The sequence below is a fragment of the Trichomycterus rosablanca genome, chromosome 20, assembly GCF_030014385.1.
Source record: "Trichomycterus rosablanca isolate fTriRos1 chromosome 20, fTriRos1.hap1, whole genome shotgun sequence".
NCBI classification, from domain to species: domain Eukaryota; kingdom Metazoa; phylum Chordata; class Actinopteri; order Siluriformes; family Trichomycteridae; genus Trichomycterus; species Trichomycterus rosablanca.
Genome location: NC_086007.1, coordinates 1,516,767 through 1,537,670, shown reverse-complemented (window position 1 = coordinate 1,537,670; position 20,904 = coordinate 1,516,767). Strand labels below are relative to the sequence as shown.

Sequence of the window (20,904 nt, the reverse complement as noted above, 5' to 3'; positions counted from 1 at the left end):
CGTCGTTCGTCTCCGCTGGTTGCGCACATGTCCATGTCCCTGAAGCTCCACCTCATTGGGGTGTAATGTAGGCTGTGCGTGCGCTCAGGGTGGGTCAGGGGGGGTAAAAAATAACTTGGAGCACTTTGTAAAAAGTCATAAACGACTAAAGGAGGAAAGAAAACAGCGAGCTCGCCACGTAATTAAGAGAGTTCCTCATTATCCGTCCATCTCATGAGTTGTGCGTTGTTTTTGGTGCGAAGCGGAACTGGAATGGAGAGGGACGCATCAGAACGCACGACCAGACCCGGACTGATCTTAAACCTCTAACAGATCCCGAACAGGAGTCTAAATCTGAACTGGATTTGGTTTTCTGGAGTGAGTTGGTTTTGTGTTTTGGTTCGTTTTGGCTGATCTGAGAACTTTTCGGCGGTTCGTCCATGCGCTCTGGACGCAGCAGCCCGATCCTCTCTCCGGTCCTCGCAGTTTGAGTCATGACTTCTGGTTATGCGCATGTAATGGACAGAACGATCACTGCAAACCTGGAACATTTACAGGCCAAGAAGAACTTTTCTGTGAGTCACTTGTTGGATCTGGAGGAAGCGCGGGAGATGGTGGGAGCTCAGGGGGAGGAAAGCGGCGCGGACCCGGGGACCAACAGCCTCGAGTCCCCGGGACTCACCAGCGGCAGCGACACCGCGCAGCAGGACAGTAAGTGAACCAGGGACACACTCATCATCATCATCATCATCATCATCATCATGAATAATAATAATAATAATAATAATAATAATAATAATAATAATAGTAGTGGTAGTATTGGGGTGGAATCTACTCGTGCTGTCAAATTAACTCGTAACAGTTTATCATAACCTACCAAATCTGGACATGCATGAATTTAAGTGCTTAATACACGTTTAAACAATTTTATTAGGAATAAAGTGCGTTTAATTAAACACAACTGTGACCAAAAGTTTACAAGCAACACGTTGTTGTAACCTAACAAACTGTTTTTATGTATTTGTGTTGGAATGTTGCGCAAATCCAACGTGCGTAAATTCAGTTTATAAACAGTTTTTGTAAACTTAACGTGTAATAAGAAGAAATAAAAGAAAAAAGTTATTTTAAAATATTTTCCAACAATTGCATTAAAATAATCCATAAATCTAAATACTTGACTACTGTTCTATGATGCAAAAACGAAACACAACACACAAGATCTCTACAGCAAAGCAAAGCGCTTCATTTGTTATAAATACAGAATTTTAAAACGTACTTAAAACTCCTTTTCTGTATAATATTGGGAAACATGGTTCAGTTTTCATTAATTATTATTATTATTATAATTATAACCCAATGGAGCATGGACTAAACATTGGTGGGCAAATCTACCAGGATGGGGGTGGAAGGGGGTCCTGCCATTCCAAAACATTCCTGCCGTATCAGCTACTGATGGGAGCACTGACGGATCCTGACCTTACATTAAAGACATTAAATAGAGGAATGTGTTTATTTATTTATCATATTTACATCAGCATTTTGAACGCGTCCACATATTTTGTGATTAGGGCCTCGTAATAACCGATTTATTAATGTACATTTAATAAAACTTTAAGAAAGCCTTTTATACTGAACCGTCTGAGGTTTTATTCTGATCCTGTTTAGTAAAAGATTGTTATTCTGTCCAAAACACAAAAACAGAGAAGAAAAGTATGGAAATAAAATGTATTTTTAATTAGATGTCTGTTAAAAACAGCACAAACAGAAAAAAATGTAAAACTAGTAAGAATTTCTCGTTCGGATTCAGTAAGAAAGGCGAAAAGCGAATTTGCGCTCCGTTCTGTACAATAATATTACTCTGCATTACATAAATAAATTAATAAAATATTTACATGAATAAAATGATAAAACATTCACAACAATCCTGAAATATTAAGTTATTTTACCATGGAACTAAAATGAATCTAAGAATATTTTAGGAATCAGTTCTGCTGGGATTGGTTCTGTAATATTGGGTCTAACGGGAAGATTATGGTTCTAATTTTAATTATAAATAAAATTTTCCTGTTAAACTGTTTAAAAAAAAATAAGAGGAAAAAAGGGTAAATAATATCTTTGCAATATATTAGAAAAAAAATCTCCTCAGAAAAATGCTGAACTATTAATACACTTGTACAAGACTGATTTTAATGACTGGAAGATTTTAATGGCTGGAAGAGATCCTCAACCAGTTTTATTATTATTATTATTATTATTATTATTATTATTATTATTATTATTATTGTTATTATTATTATTATTATTATTATTATTATTATTATTATACAATTGTGAATTTATAATACATTTGACACATAAGAATGAAGCTTCTGCTCCAAAAGCAGCACTTTATACTCTATCCAAAGCTTTGGCAATGTAGGACAGGTCAAAAATATACAAAAATATACATACAGCAACGTAGATGATTCACTTAGGGACAAGAAATGTTTGGTTGGTCAGATGTTACCCAAGAACCAGCAGAAACAGGACCGGGTGATTTTGGCACGTCTAGTAAGCTACGTGACGGTGGTAGCCTGGTGGGTAGAGCTTTGGGTTATCAATTGAAAGGTTGAGGGTTCAAATCCAGCTCTGCCATTCAGCCACTGTTGGGTCCTTGAACAAGGCCCCAAACAGACTTCCAAACAAGCTGGGATGCACAAAGAAAGAATTCTGTGTACTGTACACGTGTATGTGTATATATGACAAATAAAAGTGTTCTATTCAGAATCAGAATCATCAGAATACTTAATATATTGAATATATTCTATTCTATTCTATTCTAAGCTTTAGATTGGACACAGATTGGAGGGGGGCATGGTGATAAAACGTGTTCCTGATACTGTATTATACTTTACTGTCATGCATGTGTGATATACAGTGTGTTTATACAACACTGATCACTATTATTACACACTGATGGGCTATTTAAAGGCCTGAGCTGATTTCGCTTTCTGTCACATTGACCCTGCCAGGAGATTAGCTTTAATTAAGTGAGTATATTTAGTTTGTGAGTATATTTATTAGTATATATATACTAGACGATACTAGTAGGAGTTCTGATTCAGCCTCTGTTAGGGTTACAGGCTGGGAGAAAGAACTCGAATTCTCACGACATATGAACCCACGAATGATCTCTCAACACTGAAGAAAATCGGCTGTTTTACTCTTGTGGATGAATAATAATAATAATAATAAGCACAAATCAGTCAAATTCTTTTCAAACAACACTAATAGCAAACGCCTGAGGAGCAAAAAGCTCTGATTCCTATTTTATTCAAATATTTTATGTTCCCGAACAGTTTGTCCATATTTTCTTCATTCTGGTGAGAGGTGGGTTGTTATTGCTAAGCACACGTACGTTTCCAGCTCTAGTTTAATAAATTACATTGAAAAGATTAAGAAATCGAGTCCTTTTACATTTGCAGCGTTTAGCAGATGCTTTTATCCTAGTACTTTGACAGAATTCAATCTAAGCAATTGAGGGTTAAGGGCCTTGCTCAAGGGCCCCACAGTGGCACAGTGGTGGGGCTTGAACCAGCGACCTTTCGATTACTAGTCCAGTTCTTTAACCACTAGGCTACAACTGCCTTTTATAAGTGTGGATCAGTGTTTTGACAAAATACCTGACCCAGCGTGACCCACGAAGGCCGATGACGTCCCCACTTTTATGGAGTCGCCCCACCTTTGCGGCTAGTGGATCCTCTCCTCTGGGACGAGTTTGTCTGTGGGAATTTGTACCTATTCGTTTAACAGAGCAGAGCTTCAGTTGACTGTATTGCTATTCGGCATCACACTGACCTTATTCTGATGATTTACACTGAATGCTGTCGGTCAGGTTTATGTATCTGGACAGGAGCTGCTGACACTGATTCTTAATCAGCTTCTAAGTGTTCATAAGTAAGTGTGGACCCATATTTACTCGTCATTATTGTCATGTTGAAAAGGCTGATTCACACAAGCAGGTGGATTCACAAATGCTGTAAAATATGTGGCACATTTTTATATGTTTGGAAATTTTTGTCCAGCAGATTAATTGTCCAGCAGAGGCACATGACTTCATACGAATCGAAGCGTTTTTGGTTTCTTTGTTCTTGGTTGCGCACTCATCTTCATTAACAGTGTAGGATACAAAAGGAAAAATGCAAAAATGGCCCAAACTGGCTTCTGATGAATGAAAACTTTCTAGATTAGCGCTGCTTTAGGCGTAACAAACAGCAAATTAAAGAAACAGTGGCCACATTTCATGTCGATCACGTCGGACTGTTTGAATGTGTGTTTTTCAGATGAGCAGCTGAACTCAGAGGAGAAGAAGAAGAGGAAGCAGCGCAGGAACAGGACGACGTTTAACAGCAGTCAGCTCCAGGCGCTGGAGAGGGTGTTCGAGAGGACGCATTACCCCGACGCCTTCGTCAGGGAGGATCTGGCGCGCAGGGTGAACCTCACCGAGGCTCGAGTGCAGGTCAGCGACTCAAATCTGCTGCCAGTCCATCACTAACTGTAGCAGCTTTTTGAGCTTTGTTTAAATCGGGACGTTGTAGCCTAGTGGTTAAGGTATTGGACTAGTAAGCAGAAGGTCAATGGTTCAAGCCCCACCACTGCCAGGTTTCCACTATTGGGCCCTTGAGCAAGGCACTTAACCCTGAATAGCTTAGACATTATATACTGTCACGGTACTGCAAGTCACTTTGGATAAAAGCGTCTCAAAAATGTAAATGTATATTATTTGATACATACACTATATGGACAAAAGTATTGGGACGCCCCTTCTAATTATTGAATTCACATGTTTCAGCCACTAACAGGTGTAAAAAATTAATCATATTAAGGAAATTACATACCTTCACTTTGCAACAAGTTTAAGGAAGGTCCTTTCCTGTTCTGGTTTAAAGAAACTCCAGTGTCCTGCACAGAGCCCCTGACCTCAGCCCCACTCAACAGCTCTGGGATGAACCAGAACACCGACTGAAACGTGACGTCCGACAAGCTCATGGTCTGGTGTCCAAATACTTTTGGTCATATAGTGTCGTTGCAATCCTAGTTGTTTTCTTACTTTCTCTATTTTGTGGGAAGTTGTAGCCTAGTGGCTAAGATACTGGACTAGTAATCGAAAGGTCGCTGGTTCAAGCACCGCCACTGCCAGAATTGCCACTATTGGGCCCTTGAGCAAGGCACTTAACTCTCAATTGCTTCGACAGTATAGCATCTGCTAAATGCTGATAATGTAAACGTAATATCTCTCTCTCTCTCGTGCTGTTACAGGTGTGGTTCCAGAACAGAAGGGCTAAATTTCGGCGTAACGAGCGCGCCCTGCTGGCCAGTAAAAGCACCTCGTTGCTGAAATCGTACTCGGGTGACGTGACGTCGGTGGAGCAGCCGATGGTACCGCGCCCGGCTCCGAGACCGGGCGATTTCCTGTCCTGGGGAAGCTCACCTCCGTACAGGTAATGTCCTGCCCCCCCCTTTCCCCCCCATCCTGCACAGCTTAGTTTATACTAGACACATTTAGATACAGTCAGCTCCAAATGTACTGGCACCCCTGGAAAAAAAAAGGGTCAAATCTAACGTAACTGATCTCACTTTGATCTCACTTTGAAACGATCAGAAAATCCAACGATAATAAAGTGAAAATATTTTCCTTTCATTAATAAACTCTGTGAACCCCTACAAGGTTGCCAGGTTTTTCTTTTGGGAAAAACGACCCCAAACCCACTCGATTATCCACCAAAAACTCCAGTCAGCATGTTGTAACGTCCAGTAAACTTCAGCTCCCTTACATTCGTGCTTAGGTTGAAGGAAAAGATTTTGGTCTGACGTGCCACCTAAGAAGTTTAATGCTCAGTTAACAGTTCCTAATTACTCAAGTCGACAACAAAAAACGTAAAATACAAATGGTCAGGGTCATGGTGGGTCCGGTTCTACTGGGAAACACTGCCTGCAAGGCAGGAACACCATGGACAAGGCGCCAATTCATCTTAGGGCTTCAGGCTCCCTCCTGAACCCACTAGTGCTGATATCTGTGGCTCAAGGATTCCCTGGTCGACCGTCTGCATGGACATGATTGGATAGTGTCCGAGGAAGGGGGCGTGGCCGAAACAGCCTAGCTACTAGAGTTGCACTCGTCAGCGCACTCCCAGTGCAGGTCCCAGGCCCGGATAGAAATAGGAACACCCTGGACAGGGTGCCAAACCATCACAGAGGGCATACCGGCACCTCCTTCCTTTTTTAGACGCCCAGCCAGTCGATAGCACCCTAGATCTTATTTATCATTTATTTATTGGGCGCTCAGGTGGCGCCACCTAAACTATACTAGAGGATGGGGCGTGGCCGTAGCAGCCTAGGTATTGGAGTTGCACTGGTTAGTGCGCTCTCAGTGCAGGTCCCAGGACTGGATAGAAATAGGAGTGTTGCATCAGGAGGGGCATCTGGAATAAAAGCTGTACCAAGTCTGGTATGAGGACCAGTTGTAGCCTAGTGCTTAAGGTACTGGACTACGTTTAAGCCTCACCACTGCCAGGTTGCCACTGTTGGACGCCTGAGCAAGGCCCTTAACCCTCAATATACTGTCCGAGGGTGCCACTAGTTCTGAAATGGACAATAAACATCTCATTTAGAACCCTTCATGACCTCGAGGAACCTGTCCGGTCTTTATTGATGCTGGACGTTGCCGTGGTCGGTCGGACCTGTGGTTGGAAGAGAGGGAAACACTAACATCACCCCCGAACCCTGGTCAGAACCGCTCACTTTAGTCGTTTGCGTCACTCGTGACTGTTTTGTCTGAAAAACATTCTGACCCAGACTTCTTTCTGCTCCTCAGCGCCATGTCCACCTACCCGCCGTCCTGTACGGGCGGCAACGCGGCGCAGGGCGTGAACATGGCCAACAGCATCGCCAACCTGAGACTCAAGGCTAAAGAGTACAGCATGAACCAGGTGCCCACCGTCAACTGAGGCCGGAGAGGAGCGCCGGAGAGGAGCGCCAAGCCAAACGCGGGCGGTGCGGCGCGGCACAAAGACGCTCTGTGTTCGGACTTACGTTTCATTTAAAAACAACAGCAGGAAAAACTTGGCGATTCTCGTAAAGCGCTGTCGTCGTTTTGGCAGCCGGTCCTGATGTGTGGGTGAGAGGGAGAAAAAAATGACCTTCAGTTTCCGGACGACTCTGGAGATTTTGGAAAATACGGAACGGAAAAAGTGTTTTCATGTTTGGGATGTGTGTCAGGGCGCGACTGCAGAGACGACCGAGCAGCTCGGTGGATTTTAATCTGCACGCAGCTCCGACCCTCGGGGGTCGTCAGGATTCGTGCTGGATTTCTCCCGGGTTCTAATCAGACTATAAACCATCGGGAAGGACAACGAGTTTCTCAGAATAATCCTGAACTGAAGATGTTTTATTATTAATCACGTTAAATTGTACTTTTATAATGAAGAAATGATTTCATTTATGAGTTTTATATTAACTAGCAGCTGGATGTACAACCTCTAATCAGAAAAAGTTGGGACAGCATGGAAAATGTAAATAAAATAAAAACACAGAGTTTCTTACATTGACTTTGACTTTTATTAGATGTCAGACAGGATGAAGCTGAGATATTTAATCTTTTATCTGCTCAACTTCATTTCATTTATTAATAAACATCCATTCCTGCATTTCAGGCCTGCAACACATTCCAAAAAAAGTTGGGACGGGTGAATTTAGGACTGGCAATGAGGTGAAAACACTAAATAATGATGTGATGTGAACAGGTGATTGTGATCATGGTTTGGTACAAAAGCAGCACCAGGAAAGGCTGAGAGTCTCTGATGAGTGAAGATGATCAGAGGATCCAGTTTGTCCACAAATGTGTGAGAAAATGATTGAAATGTTTAAAAACAATGAACCTCAAAGAAAGATTGGAAGGGATTTGCATGTTCTCCCTCTACAGTGCAGAATATCATTAAACCATTCAAGGAATCGGGAGGAATTTTAGTGTGTAAAGGTCAAGGGTGCGAGCTTAATCTGAACGCTCGTGATCTTCCATCCCTCAGACGGCGCCGCATCAAGAACCTCCACTCAACACTAGCTGATATAACCACATGGTGAGGGATTAGTTTATCAAACCTTTATCAAGCTCTACAATACAGAGTTACTGCACAAATCATACGTAACACTTTACTGTGCAAAAAAGAAGCCTTATGTTAACCATGTCCAGAAGTGACATTGACTTCTCTGGGCTCTAAAGCATCTAGGGTGGACCATCCCACAGTGGAAACGTGTATTGTGGTCAGATGAATCAGCATTCCAGGTCTTTTTTAGCTGAAACTCTAAATCACTTGGTCTCCTCGGTGCCAAAACCTCTTTTAAGCGGTGAAAAGGAACGGCAGCATTACAAAGCGGTAAATTCTTTAGTGTCCCAACTTTTTTTTGGAATGTGTTGCAGGCCTGAAATGCAGGAATGGATGTTTATTAATAAATGAAATGAAGTTGAGCAGATGAAAGATGAAATATCTCAGGTTCATCCTGTCTGACATCAAATAAAAGTCCATGTAAGAAACTCTGTGTTTTTATTTTATTTGCTTTTTCCATACTGTCCCAACTTTTTCAGATTTGGGGTTGTAGAATTAAAGCATTTAAATATGCACAGGTGACCCCAAAGTAGCTGTACACCCACACACACACACCCACACACACCCACACACCCCCACAACCCAAATTCCACATCCTGAATACAGGAACGACACAGACATGGACTTTTCGAAAGGATGCGAGTGGATCGATCCATTCTGATCACACAACTGGTGACTGCAATCGCGGTTCGAACCCAGGTCCACGTTACCCTGGTGCTGTACTGCACCTCCACAGTAACTGCACCCACCCCACACACACACCCACACCATAACAACCCAAATTCCACAGCCTAAATACGGGAATGACACAGACACGGACTTTTCGAAAGGATGCGAGTGGATCGATCCATTCTGATCTGGTGGTGACGGTTCAAACCCAAATCTGCATAACCCTGGTGCTGTGCTGCACCTACACAGCCTGCTGTGCCCCTGCACCACCCCGTCTGTTCCACGTATACTTCAAATGAGCCCTAATAAAGTCACTATATTAAAAAAAATCTGCCTGGTTTGTATAAAGGAGATTATGTGCTTACGACTTTAAAGCAACAGTTTAGGGAAGGCCTAAAAGCTCGGTTGAGTGTCCTGCACCACTCAACAGCTCTGGGATGAACCGGAACTCCTACTGAATAATAAAGAAGTAGTGCCCAGCTATACAAATGCTGTCATATTTTGACTGATGGGCACAAATTCCCACAGACATAGTCCAGTCAAAGTCTTGTGGGCTGTAGTTCTAGCTGTAAGATCACACAGAGGTCGCTCTGTTTTAAAACAGTTTGTTCCAGTCAGGTGTCCCAATACTTTTGGCTATATAGTGTATATTCTCTCCTGATGAATCGTACCGTTTGGTTGGAAATAGGCTTACCGTTGGATTCCATTCTCTCTGGTGTGTTTCAGCTCTTGTGTGAAGTGCTTTTCCACAGCACAGCGTTTCACTTCGTCATGCACGGCCACGCCCGTCTGCTCTATCAGCATGAGTTCATCAAGTTGTACAGACGCTCGTTTGACTGAACGGACACAAATTCCCACAGACCTACTTCAAAACAAGTCTTGGGTCAAGCAAAAAAAACCTGCAACACTTACTGTGTTCAGTTCCCAAAGCATTAAAAAGTCTCATTAATAGGAACGCTGATGGAACACAGGGGGAACACGCCCCCGTCCCAACTTTTTTGGAATGTGTTTATATTTACGAACGGCAATAAAGCTGATCAGTAAAACATTGGAAACCTTTTCTGTCTGCTTTTATCGGTTAAATAAAGATCTAAGAGAAATAATACTTCAGATTCTTCTTTTTTACTGTATTTTGCAAAACGTCCCAACTTTTTTGGAAACGCTCCATCTAATTACAGGTTCTGTACAGTTAGGTGAAATATTCCAGGAAAACACGATCCAGATGTTTCTTACATTCTGTGATGTCATTCGGTTCAAATTAAACACAAACAGAGAGAGAGAACGTAAACAAACAAGCTGCTCCAGCAGTTGAAGGGACTGGGGCGAATGTGATATTTGGAATGATTAAAACAAGCAAACGGCGCCCAGGTGGCACGGCGGGATATTCCGCTGGCACACCAGTTCGAGTCTAAGCTGGGCGCCCCCTAGCGGGCGCAGGACTAAAAGGTGGGTGGGGTCTTTGAGGTTGTGTAAGGACCCTGGTTAGTAGCCCGAGGTGCCTGTACAGAAGTGGAGGAACGTGGAGATCAGCGCGTGACTCTCCATGCGAGAGACCGACCTCACGCACCGATCCACCGAAGTACGGGGGGATAAGAAGGGGGCGGTGGAGCACACATGTGTCTAAGGGAGGGCGTGTCAGGAGAATATACCCTCTTTGTACGCCATCGGGGTCTCCAGCAGAGGAAGAGGAACTGGGTATGACTAAACTGGGAGAGAAAGGGAGAAAAAGCAGAAACAGAATTAATAATTCAGCATTTTTTGACAAGTGTTCTCATGTCTGAAGAAAATGAGTACAAGGTGGCGCTCGGGTGGCACAGCGGTAGAACACGCTAGCCCACCAGTGCTGAGATCTCGAGCTCTTAGGTTCAAATCTCAGCTCTGCTATCGGCCAGGCGGGCGCCTACACAGACGTATGATTGGCTGTGTGTCTGTACAGGGAGGGTTTCTCGTTGCTGGGGAAATTATGACCTCATGTGGGACGGCTGATCACGGATGGCAGATACAAAACTGAAAGTTGAGGGGCCTTACTCAGGAGCCCAACAGTGGCAACTTGGCTGATGTGGGGCTCGAACCTGGAGCCTTCTGATTACTAGTTCAGTACCTTAACCTCTGAGCTGAGACTCCGCCCCTGGCAGGTGAAAAGAAGAGTTCTCCGGCAGTTGGGTGTTGGACAGGGCGCGTGACAGCCACGCCCTCCTCGTTCTTAAGTGGGGGGTGGCAGCAGGGACGAGAAAGAGAGAGACGCTCCAAATGGTGGTGAAAATGAGTCCCAATGCATCTCAAAATTCCACTGTTCCAGTTTGAGCAGTGCTGCTCGGGAGTCCAGTTATGTGCTGCTGAAGCTGCTTTTGTTTTTTTCCCATCGTTCTGTGACACTGTGGATGTTCTTCCAGCCTCCGCACCACCCATCACCCATCACCCGTCTCCTCTTTCTTAAAAACGTTAGACAAAGCTCCCCCGGTCGCCGAGGGTGAGGATGCGCTAACTCACCCGCCGTCTCTCGACCCCGCCCGCGTGTTTGCTTTGGACGCAGATCGCAGAGAAGAAGCGATTAAAAACCCGGGAGGAAAACAAGCCGTCGAATCGCTTCCAGAGATCCGCCGGCGTGTTTTACGGCCTGATGATGGACTCCTCGACGTGGAGCGTTGAACCTGATCCCTTCTGAGAGTCTGAACGGCGCGGCTCCTCGTTTTTATTTCCCTTTCTTCCCGAGGAGCCCGGGGAGGCTTGTTTACTCTGAAAACACGGTGTTTATGGCACAGGAAGCGGTGGTTTGGAGTTGAAGTGGCCGCGGGGTGTTTCCAGCGCTCGAAGCGAGCTTGTTTACGTGGCTGTCGGCCCCCTCGGTCCGCTGATTGCCTGTGACCCTGGATGACCTCAGAGACGTGGGGGGGGGGGGCAATAAAAGAGGAGGAGGGGCGGGGCACGACTGTCTGGGACCTTTGGGGTTTTTTGGGGTGGAAGGTTGAGGCGGAAACTATAAAAAAAATCAGGGTTTTTGATCCACCGAGGTTTTAAATTCGCTCAGATTTTGTTTCAGTGCACTTGTTAACATTTTGGTTGGCTTGGGGCCTCCGCAAGGGGCCAAACTCATCAGACTTTCTACAACAGCATATCTGCAGATTGACTTATGAGCCACTTCAGCTTAGCACTTAACACCTTCCAGGGTTTGAAAAGAGGGCAGTGGTAGCTCAGTGGTTAAGGTACTTGACTAGTAATCAGAAGGTTGCTGATTCAAGCCCCACCACCTCCATGCTGTCACTGTTGGGCCCCTGGGCAAGGCCCTTAACAATCAGAAAAAAAAGGAATAAAGGAAATGATAGGCTTGAACTTTGCGGCAACAGTTTAGGGATGGCCCTTTCCTGTTCCGGCATGAAACTCCAAAGTCCTGCACAGACCCCTGACCTCAGCCCCACTCATCAGCTCTGGGATGAACTGGAACATCGACTGAGGTTTTCTTGGGCACAGATTCCCACAGACATACTTCAAAGTCTTGTGAGAAGCTTCTCACTAGTGTAACTGTTGTTCTAGCTGAGGGATCACACAGAGGTGGCTGTTTTAATAGCATTCTATTATATGTTTTCTTTTAATTGGGAAGTACGTCTGTGGGGATTTGTGCCTGTTCAGTCAAAAAATGACTAGGCACTAATGTCGGTCAAGAAAGCCTCAGTTGACGTTCCGGTTCATTCCAGAGCTGTTGAGTGTGGCTCAAACCACAGTCGTGGCTGAAACACATGAATTTGATATTTATTCAGGCGTCCCAATACTTTTGGTCGTGTAGTTTATCTGTATCTATGGAAACAGGACGACGTTCTGAGTTCCAGTTTTCTATACGCGTCATTAAGAATCCACTAACGTGTGAGTATCTCCACCGGGAGAAGAAACTTCAGGCCTCATTGAGCTGGAAGCACGAGGCCGTTTGATGGGCTGAAGGAAGGAGGAACGTCTCCGGTGCTTTTGGGTTCCTCAGAGGACCGCGGCGTTCGGGAAGAGGCTCTCGCTCACGCCGTCCTCGGCACATAAAGATTCCAGCCGAAAGCTGGTGGGTCCACGGCACATGAAAGACTCGGTTATTGGGATGATTACTGGAATGGGCAGTTGTAGCCTAGTGGTTAAGGTGCTGGACTAGTAATCAGAAGATTGCTGGTTCAGTCCTCACCACTGCCAGGTTGCCACTGTTGGGCCCTTGAGCAAGGCCCTTAACCCTCAATTACTTAGACAATATGTACTGGTCACAGTGCTGCAAGTCGCTTTGAATAAAAGCGTCTGCTAAATGCTGAAAAAGTAAATGAATGAGGATGGGAATTTACACACATCTTTAAAACTCGACGTATCGAGTGGCATCGAGTTTTAAAGACGTTGAGTTTCGAGGTATTTTTTCCCATAAGGATGTTTGGGAAACCTGTTAAAGCGTCCATGGTCCCGTGGAGCTGCAGATATTTTAGTCTCATGTAAAATAATGAGGTTGTTTTTGACACTTAAACACTGAAAATAACACAAATATAATATAAACACACTGAAATACAATAAAAAAACAGTTAAAAATCTATAAAAATACAATAAAAGCTGCAGTTTATAGAAGTTTTACTTCATTGTTTCCTGACGTTTCTTAATCATGGAGATGCTTGATCTTGGAATACCGTATTCCCTTCAGCACCGGCGCATTCACATGAGAAGTGACAAAACCGCTTTTGTGCTGGAAGTGTGACGGCGGTACACAAGGCTTAGCGTGACTTATTGTAGTAAAACAGCGAGTGAGGAATGTGATTAGTGGAGGAACTTATGAGCAGTAATAATGAAGAGAAGTTTAGTGCTCCTGTCTCCTTCTTTTATTACATTAAACCACGTTAAGCTTTATTTTGAACCAGAAGCGTTTTAGACTCTGGGAGAAGCTGATTCTGATTCTCACCGTTTCTCAGAAGCTGGAGCTGTAACACAAGTTTAAAAGTGAAACAGGGAGGAAAATCCAGATAAACACAGATACATGTGGAGCTGTAACCCTGGATCTGACGCTTATGCCACACTGCAGATTTAGTGCGGCGCTCACACACACGTCGAGTTTAAGGGAACAAATTTGTCCACGAAGGGCGTCGAGTTTTAAAGATTTTGAGTTTAAGGGATGTCGAGTTACAAGGTACCGCTGTACTGACGGCTGGACAAGATGATAAAAATAATAGAACGTTATTTACATGCTGGCTCAGTGGTTAAGGTGCTGGACTAGTAATCAGAAGGTTGCAGGTTCAAGCCTCACCACTGCCAAGTTGCCACTGTTTGGCCCCTGAGCGAGGCCCTTAACCCTCAATTGCTCCAACTGTATTCAGTCACAATTGTAAGTCGCTTTGAGCCACATAATTCGCTCGATATGGCCAAAAGTATTCGGACGCCTGATTATGAGCTTGTCGGACGTTTCAAAAACAACCGGCATTAAAATAGATTGAGATGCTTCTCACGAGACTTTGAAGTCAGTCTGTGGGAATTTGTGCCCAGTCAGTCAGAAGATGACAGCGTTTGTGTGGCTTGGTCAAGAAAGGCTCAGTCGATGTTCCGGTTCCTTCCAGAGGTGAGGGGCAGCTATAGCCTAGTGGTTAAGGCAGGGGTGGGCAATTAAATTTTCGAAGGGGCCACATAAGAAACTGGGACTGTTGTGAAGGGCCGGACCAATAAGGTGAACTTAATTCTGCTCAATATTAATTTTATCTCTTTATTTACATTTTCAGCATTTAGCAGACGCCTTCATCCAAAGTGACTTACAATAAAGTTACAGTATACAGTCTGAGCAATTGAGGGTTAAGGGCCAGCAGCAACCAGGCAGTGGTGGGGCTTGAACCAGCGACCTTCTGATTACTAGTCCAGTACCCTAACCACTAGGCTACGGCTTGTTACGTTATTTTACTATTTAAACAAACAAATGCAAAAAAAAAAAAAAAAAAAAAAAAAAAAAAAAAAGAAAACAAATGTGAACAAAATGTGCAGGTTTTTAAACTTTACACTATTTTTTTTTAGTAAAATCACCTCATTTGCTGTTTTTCAGTCCTTTGTTATTGTTGGATTTTCTTATTAAAATCACAAAGCTGGTCCTGACTGCTTCAGTTCTGGATGTGTTAAACTTTATCCTTGTTGCTTTTGCAGTTTAGTTAGTGAAGCTTCATGTATTTCTCAGTTTAGTACCATAACAGCGATTTAGAGCCTAAATTGTGATCGTTAACCAGCGTTACACCTGACTTCAGTAAATAAATACTTCAGAAGTTCACGTCTTGTTAAAAACTCGGTGAACGGTGAAGCCCGATACACTCGCACACACGTAAAACGAAACTTGCGGATATTTAAAGACACAGCGCTCCCGTCAAAATCAATCCTGTTATATTGTATGTGTGATGTACTGTACATTTATTTACGTCTAATTTTTAATTGCCACGAACCTCATGCGGGCCGGTTAGGGATGTCTCGCTGGCAGGATGTGGCCCGCGGGCCGTACAATGCCCAGGTCTGGGTTAAGGTACTGGTTCAGTAATCAGAAGGTTGCCGGTTCAAGCCTCACCACTGCCGGGTTGCTGCCGTTGGGCCCTTGAGCAAGGCCCTTAACCCTCAATTGCTTAGACTGTATACTGTTACAGTATTGTAAGTCGCTTTGGAAAAAAACGTCTGCTAAATGCTGAAAATGTAAATGTAAGCTGAGGGCTCGGTTTGTACTGGAACAGGCCTAGGAAGGGGCCTTCCCTAAACTGTTGCTTTCCTTTCTATAATTGATTTATTACACCTGTTAGCAGCTGTTATGGCTGAAACACACAAATTCAGTATATCTAACATATTCGTACTGTTCGTCTCAGATGTCCCGTTGATGTCGAAATGTGCGTGACGTCCCTCTGACTGTAAAGACCTCATATTACCCCCTACCCCCTCCCCACCCTCCCCGAAACCCCCCGGAGCTCCTCATCCAGCTCACCTTTCAGCCCTCTGACCCCAACTGCTTCCAGATGTCCTCCAGCCTCGACCCCCCTCCTGGTCCAAAGCTCAGCAGCATGTGAGATGGACAGATCTAGTGAGGACAGACATCACCCCCATCAGGAGGAACATCTGGATCCCATTAGAGAGGAGACAGTCGGGGAGAGAGACTGGACCTGCTAAAACCGGAGGAGCTGCAGTCGTTTCGGGTCTGAACGCTGAAGAGGTTCTGGGTCGCAGGTCCAGGTCGTGCCAGGCTTCCGGGCGAGGTTACGTCAGATCATCTGGGGTCACTGATCAGCCATAACATTAAAACCCCCTCCTTGTTTCTACACTCACTGTCCATGTTATCAGCTCCACTTACCATATACGTAGAAGCACTTTGTAGTTCTACAATTACTGACTGTATTCCATCTGTTTCTCTACATACTTTGTTACCCCCTTTCACCCTGTTCTTCAACGGTCAGGACCCCCACAGAGCAGGTATTATTTAGGTGGTGGATGATTCCCAGCACTGCAGTGACACTGGCATGGTGGTGGTGTGTTAGTGTGTGTTGTGCTGGTATGAGTGGATCAGTCATAGCAGCGCTGCTGGAGTTTTTAAATACCGTGTCCACTCACTGTCCACTCTATTAGACACTCCTACCTAGTCGGCCCACCTTGTAGATGTAAAGTCAGAGACGATCACTTTTCTATTGCTGCTGTTTGAGTAGTCATCTTCTAGACCTTCATCAGTGGTCACAGGACGCTGCCCACGGGGCGCTGTTGGCTGGATATTGTTGGTTGGTGGATGATTCTCAGTCCAGCAGCTCCATGGTGAGAATATTAAACACCTCTTGTATGGATCCTACCACATGTATTTAGATCTGTAGGTCTGGACCAGACGCCACAGCCTTCATGCTGTCTGGCATCAGTGATTCCTGGCCGCCCAACAACCTGTCGGCGGTTCATGGTTTGCCCTTTATCTGATCGCTGTCTGTGGGTGCTCACCAATACTTTAACCAGTTGTCTGATCATAAGGATCTGGTCCTAATGAAGGTTCCCCAGCTCTTTATGCTGCATTCAACACCTGAACCTCGAAGAACCGTTTTGGGGGAACTGGTAGGGGGTGTTCCTAATGTTTTGGCTCATCGTTGTATAAAAGGCATCACGATTCAGTTCCATGTCGCTCACGAGGTTTCCAGAAGCGTCACGTTTCTAAAACTTCACTCTGAGTATCGTGGGAACGTCGTGTTCATTTTTTATGGTTTTCTGCTTATTTCCACTGGTGCACTTAAATAAAAGCCACAGCATTAAAGCTCCAGGAGAAACAAAACACGGCCGGAGAGGAACAGGAACCATGAGAGAGTTTTTCTAACCAAATGTTCAGCTCATAAATCCACGGCACGACTCTGAGGAGAGGAAACGGTGAGAACTGTTGGTTTATACGGAGCAGGAAACGGAGCAGATCACAAGCGTCCATAACATCTACACCAAAAGTATTCGGACGCCTGACCGTGAGCTTGTTGGACGTCCCGTTTGACCTCCGTTTGATAATTTCTGTTAAGACAACAGCCGCTCTAATGAGAAGCTTCTCACATGATGTTGATGTACTGTATGTCTGGGTATGGGAATTTGTGCCCATTCAGTCAGTTCTATGGCTGTGCACTAATGTCGGTCAAGAAAGCCTCAGTTGGTGTTCCGGTTCATCCCAGAGCTGTTGAGTGGGGCTGAGGTCACGTCTTTATAGAGCTTGCTTTGCTCGAACAGGAAAGGGCCTGAAAGCAAGTCTCATTTTTATTATTATTTATTTAATTTCTTTTTCAATCAACCGCTTATCCTGGTCAGGAAGGCAGTGGGTCTGATTCTACCAAGAAAACACTGGGAGCATGAAGGAATCCCTTGAACAGAGCTTCTGCCGCCCCCTTGCATCCATGTAGACGCCCGACTGGCTGATAGCTCAGCTGAGATTCAAACCCGAATCTGCGCCACCCGAGCGCCCTAATGTCCAAATTACAGGCATTTTTATGTCATTAATGAAGCAAATAACAGCAAATTCAATCTAAACACAGAGCTGAGGGTCGTCTGTGGAGTTTAGATGACTGAGATTTAAAATTCCCACAGTTCTGGTCAAAAACACTGAAACTTAAACACTGGATTAACAAATGACCACAAAAAGAAAACAAAAAGGTTACAAGAGAGAAAATGATCTGTTATATCAGCACATTACAGCCACTGTTGGGCCCTTGAGCGAGGCCCTTAATCCTCCAGGGCGGCTGACCCCCCTGTGCTCTGACCCCGGCTTCCAAACAAGCTCGAACACTCAGAAACACGTAAACATGCTAATAAACCCGCTCTGTTCTACTGTACAAACCTGCGAGTTCTCCAGCGTTCAGTAACTCAGTCGCAGTACTAACAGAACCATTAACGCGTCCATCTAACACAACATCTGTAACCAGTTTAACCTCTAACGGCCTCACACATGTGGAAACGGACGCGTTTACTTTATCAATTAGCCGTTAAGGAGAAACGGCGCTGTGTGCCGATAGCAAGCGCCGCTCACTTCACACCGAGACGCAACCAGATTTATTCTGGCAGAGATTCTGAGAGCAGGAAATGAGGAAAAGTAACGCAAATATCATTAATTATAATTATTCTAATGAAACGGAATTTCACTCAGCAATTACTCTAGAGAACTCTTCAGATCATTATTATTATTATTATTATTATCATTATCACTATTATTCTTATTATTAATATCAATATTATTATTATCATTATCATTATTACTATTATTGTTTTTTATAATTATTATTATTATCATCATGATCATTATTATTATTATAATTTTTATTATAATTATATCATTATTATTATTATTGTTGTTTATAATAATTATTATTATTATTTAAATATTCTTATTAATATTATTATTTCAATATTATTATTATTACTATTATTATTATTTTTATTAACATTATTATTATTATTATTATTATTATAGTTTTTTTATAATTATCATCATCATCATTATTATTATTTTTATTATAATTATATCATTATTATTATTGTTTTTTATAATTATTATTATTATTATTATTATTATTTAAATATTATTATTATTATTATTATTATTATTTTTATCATTATTATTATTTTTACATTATTTTATTATTATAATTTTTTTTTTTTTACATATATTATTATTATTATTATTAGTTTGCATGTTCTCCCTGATTCCTCTCTGACGATTGTTACGACTAATAAACATGAACAGAATTGTTGAGGGAGAAATTCATCACAAACATAAACGTCCGGTCGTTTCTCATTTCCAAGCGTCCGGCGGAATGTTTGAGCCCCACGTTAAAAAACAGCAGCTTTAATTAGACTGATCCAGGCTCCAGGGTTCAGTTCCAGCACAGCAGAGACATTTTTCAGTCATCTGGTTTAAATTTGGGAGGCAGAGCGCTGGATACCATTATAATGACTCTCTCTCTCTCTCTCTCTCTCTCTCTCTCATGACAGCTCTCTCTGCTTTTTCCAGTGAGGTTTTGTTCAGTCTGGTTCTGATTAGCGCTGATTAAAGGAGCGTAGAGCTTGCTTCACAAACACGCTGCCAGCACCGCTGCCAACCCGGCCCGCCGCTGCCAACCCGGCCCGCCGCTGCCAGCTCGGCCCACTGATGCATTCTTACTTGCAGGAGTGTTTCATTTACTGGTTCCATTTACAACGTTCCCCGATTCGTGCAGCAGGACGTCCACGCTAATAACAGCTAAACCGTTACCGCTTATATAATGGTGCCGGGGATCAAGAGTCCAGTCTGAGTGTTCCAGGAACTTCACTGATTTCTGTAACTGTTCCTTTTCTCTGACTAATTCATTAAATCTCAGTGTAATCAGTTTATAGTGCCCCGCCAACGCTGGCCCTCCCAACACACACACATCGTCCCCGGACGCATCTGTTTATCTATATTTCTATATAATAAATAAATAAATTTGTATTCAAGTAGATGATTTATTGCTGTGCAGACGCCTCGACCAGCCAGCAGAGGTCACTGTTGTACTGCGCCATTAAATCTTTTACCTTTCCCCCATACAGGCACAGACAGTCAGCGCATCAGTGTGTGTGGGTGTGGGTGTGGGTGTGTGTGTGTGGGTGTGGGTGTGGGTGTGGGTTTGAATCTCAGTGGTGCTATCGACCAGACGTGTATGTATCCTTTCTGTGTGGGTTTCCTCCCACAGTCCAAAGACATGCAGTCAAAATTTTACTTAAAGTACAAAAATTGCTGTAGGTGTGTGTGTGTGTGTGTGTGTGTGTGCGTGTCCAGCACCCCCACCCCGCAACCCTAACTGGATAAGCGGTTAAGAAAGTGAGTGAGAGTATATCTGTATATTTTACACAACACTGTGTTTCATTTATTAAAATCCCAAACTGACCCACACACCCTCGAGTGTATTTAAACTTGTGACCCGGGCGTGGTCACCCACACCACTGGGAAAACCTGCTAATGGTTTTCATTTCCTGGCGGATTCTCTCAGATTTTTTGGGGGTTTGTTTTGTGTCTGACTTTATTCGAAAATGCCAAAACTGTTCTTGTTCACGTCCAATAAATTCTTCTCTTATTTTTAAGTTGTTTTTCGGATGAAAGCGCTGATGAGGTGGAGCCGAGCCGCCTCACCGTGGAAAGAATTTCTGCCTCAGTCTGGAACCTCTGACGAGCACGTCAACGTCAGTCTGGAAGAACCGGCGACCAGTGGAGGGCGTGGAGCTGGGACCAGAGCTGTTTTTTTACATTGCGTGGTCCCAGCATGAGGAGAGAAATGAAAAATCCCTCCCGGCTTCTCCGCCGCAGAACTGGGGAGGTCAGATTTTTTGGAACATGACTGCAGGGATTCAGTTCAACTTAGCAACACTGAAATAGTTATTCTGAGCACGGCCGTTGTCCCGGGTCACAGTCAGCATTCCCATTATTCCCAAAGGTGTGTCATACCGTCTGGGTTCGAATCTCAGTGGTGCTATCGGCCAGCCAGGTCTATGTCTAAATATGTACTATGATGTCCAGGGTGTTCAAGCTTTGCGCCCAGTGTTTCCCGGTGGAACAGGACCTACCGCAACCCTGACCAGGGGCCCAGACCAGATATCGTCCTCCACCAGACTTCACAGTCGGCACTATGCGTTTGTCTTCAATTGCGAG

The 20,904-nt window shown here is 43.8% G+C and overlaps 1 protein-coding gene across 1 annotated transcript; it reads left to right on the top strand.

The window, feature by feature from the left end:
* Window positions 1–473: 473 nt before the first annotated feature.
* Window positions 474–7,413, top strand: LOC134334487 (paired mesoderm homeobox protein 1-like). Its single transcript, XM_063016810.1, has 4 exons — window positions 474–690; window positions 4,302–4,477; window positions 5,278–5,459; window positions 6,833–7,413. The coding sequence occupies exons 1-4, from the start codon at window positions 474–476 to the stop codon at window positions 6,963–6,965; spliced, it is 708 nt and encodes a 235-aa protein (XP_062872880.1). The 3' UTR covers window positions 6,966–7,413.
* The last annotated feature ends 13,491 nt before the right edge of the window (window positions 7,414–20,904 follow it).

Bases quoted from the DNA above. Each gene is read 5' to 3' on its own strand.
- LOC134334487 (XM_063016810.1), top strand. From the start codon at position 474: ATGACTTCTGGTTATGCGCATGTAATGGACAGAACGATCACTGCAAAC. The intron at 4,478-5,277 runs GTCAGCGACTCA...GTGCTGTTACAG, and splicing joins TCACCGAGGCTCGAGTGCAG to GTGTGGTTCCAGAACAGAAG. The intron at 5,460-6,832 runs GTAATGTCCTGC...TCTGCTCCTCAG, and splicing joins GGAAGCTCACCTCCGTACAG to CGCCATGTCCACCTACCCGC.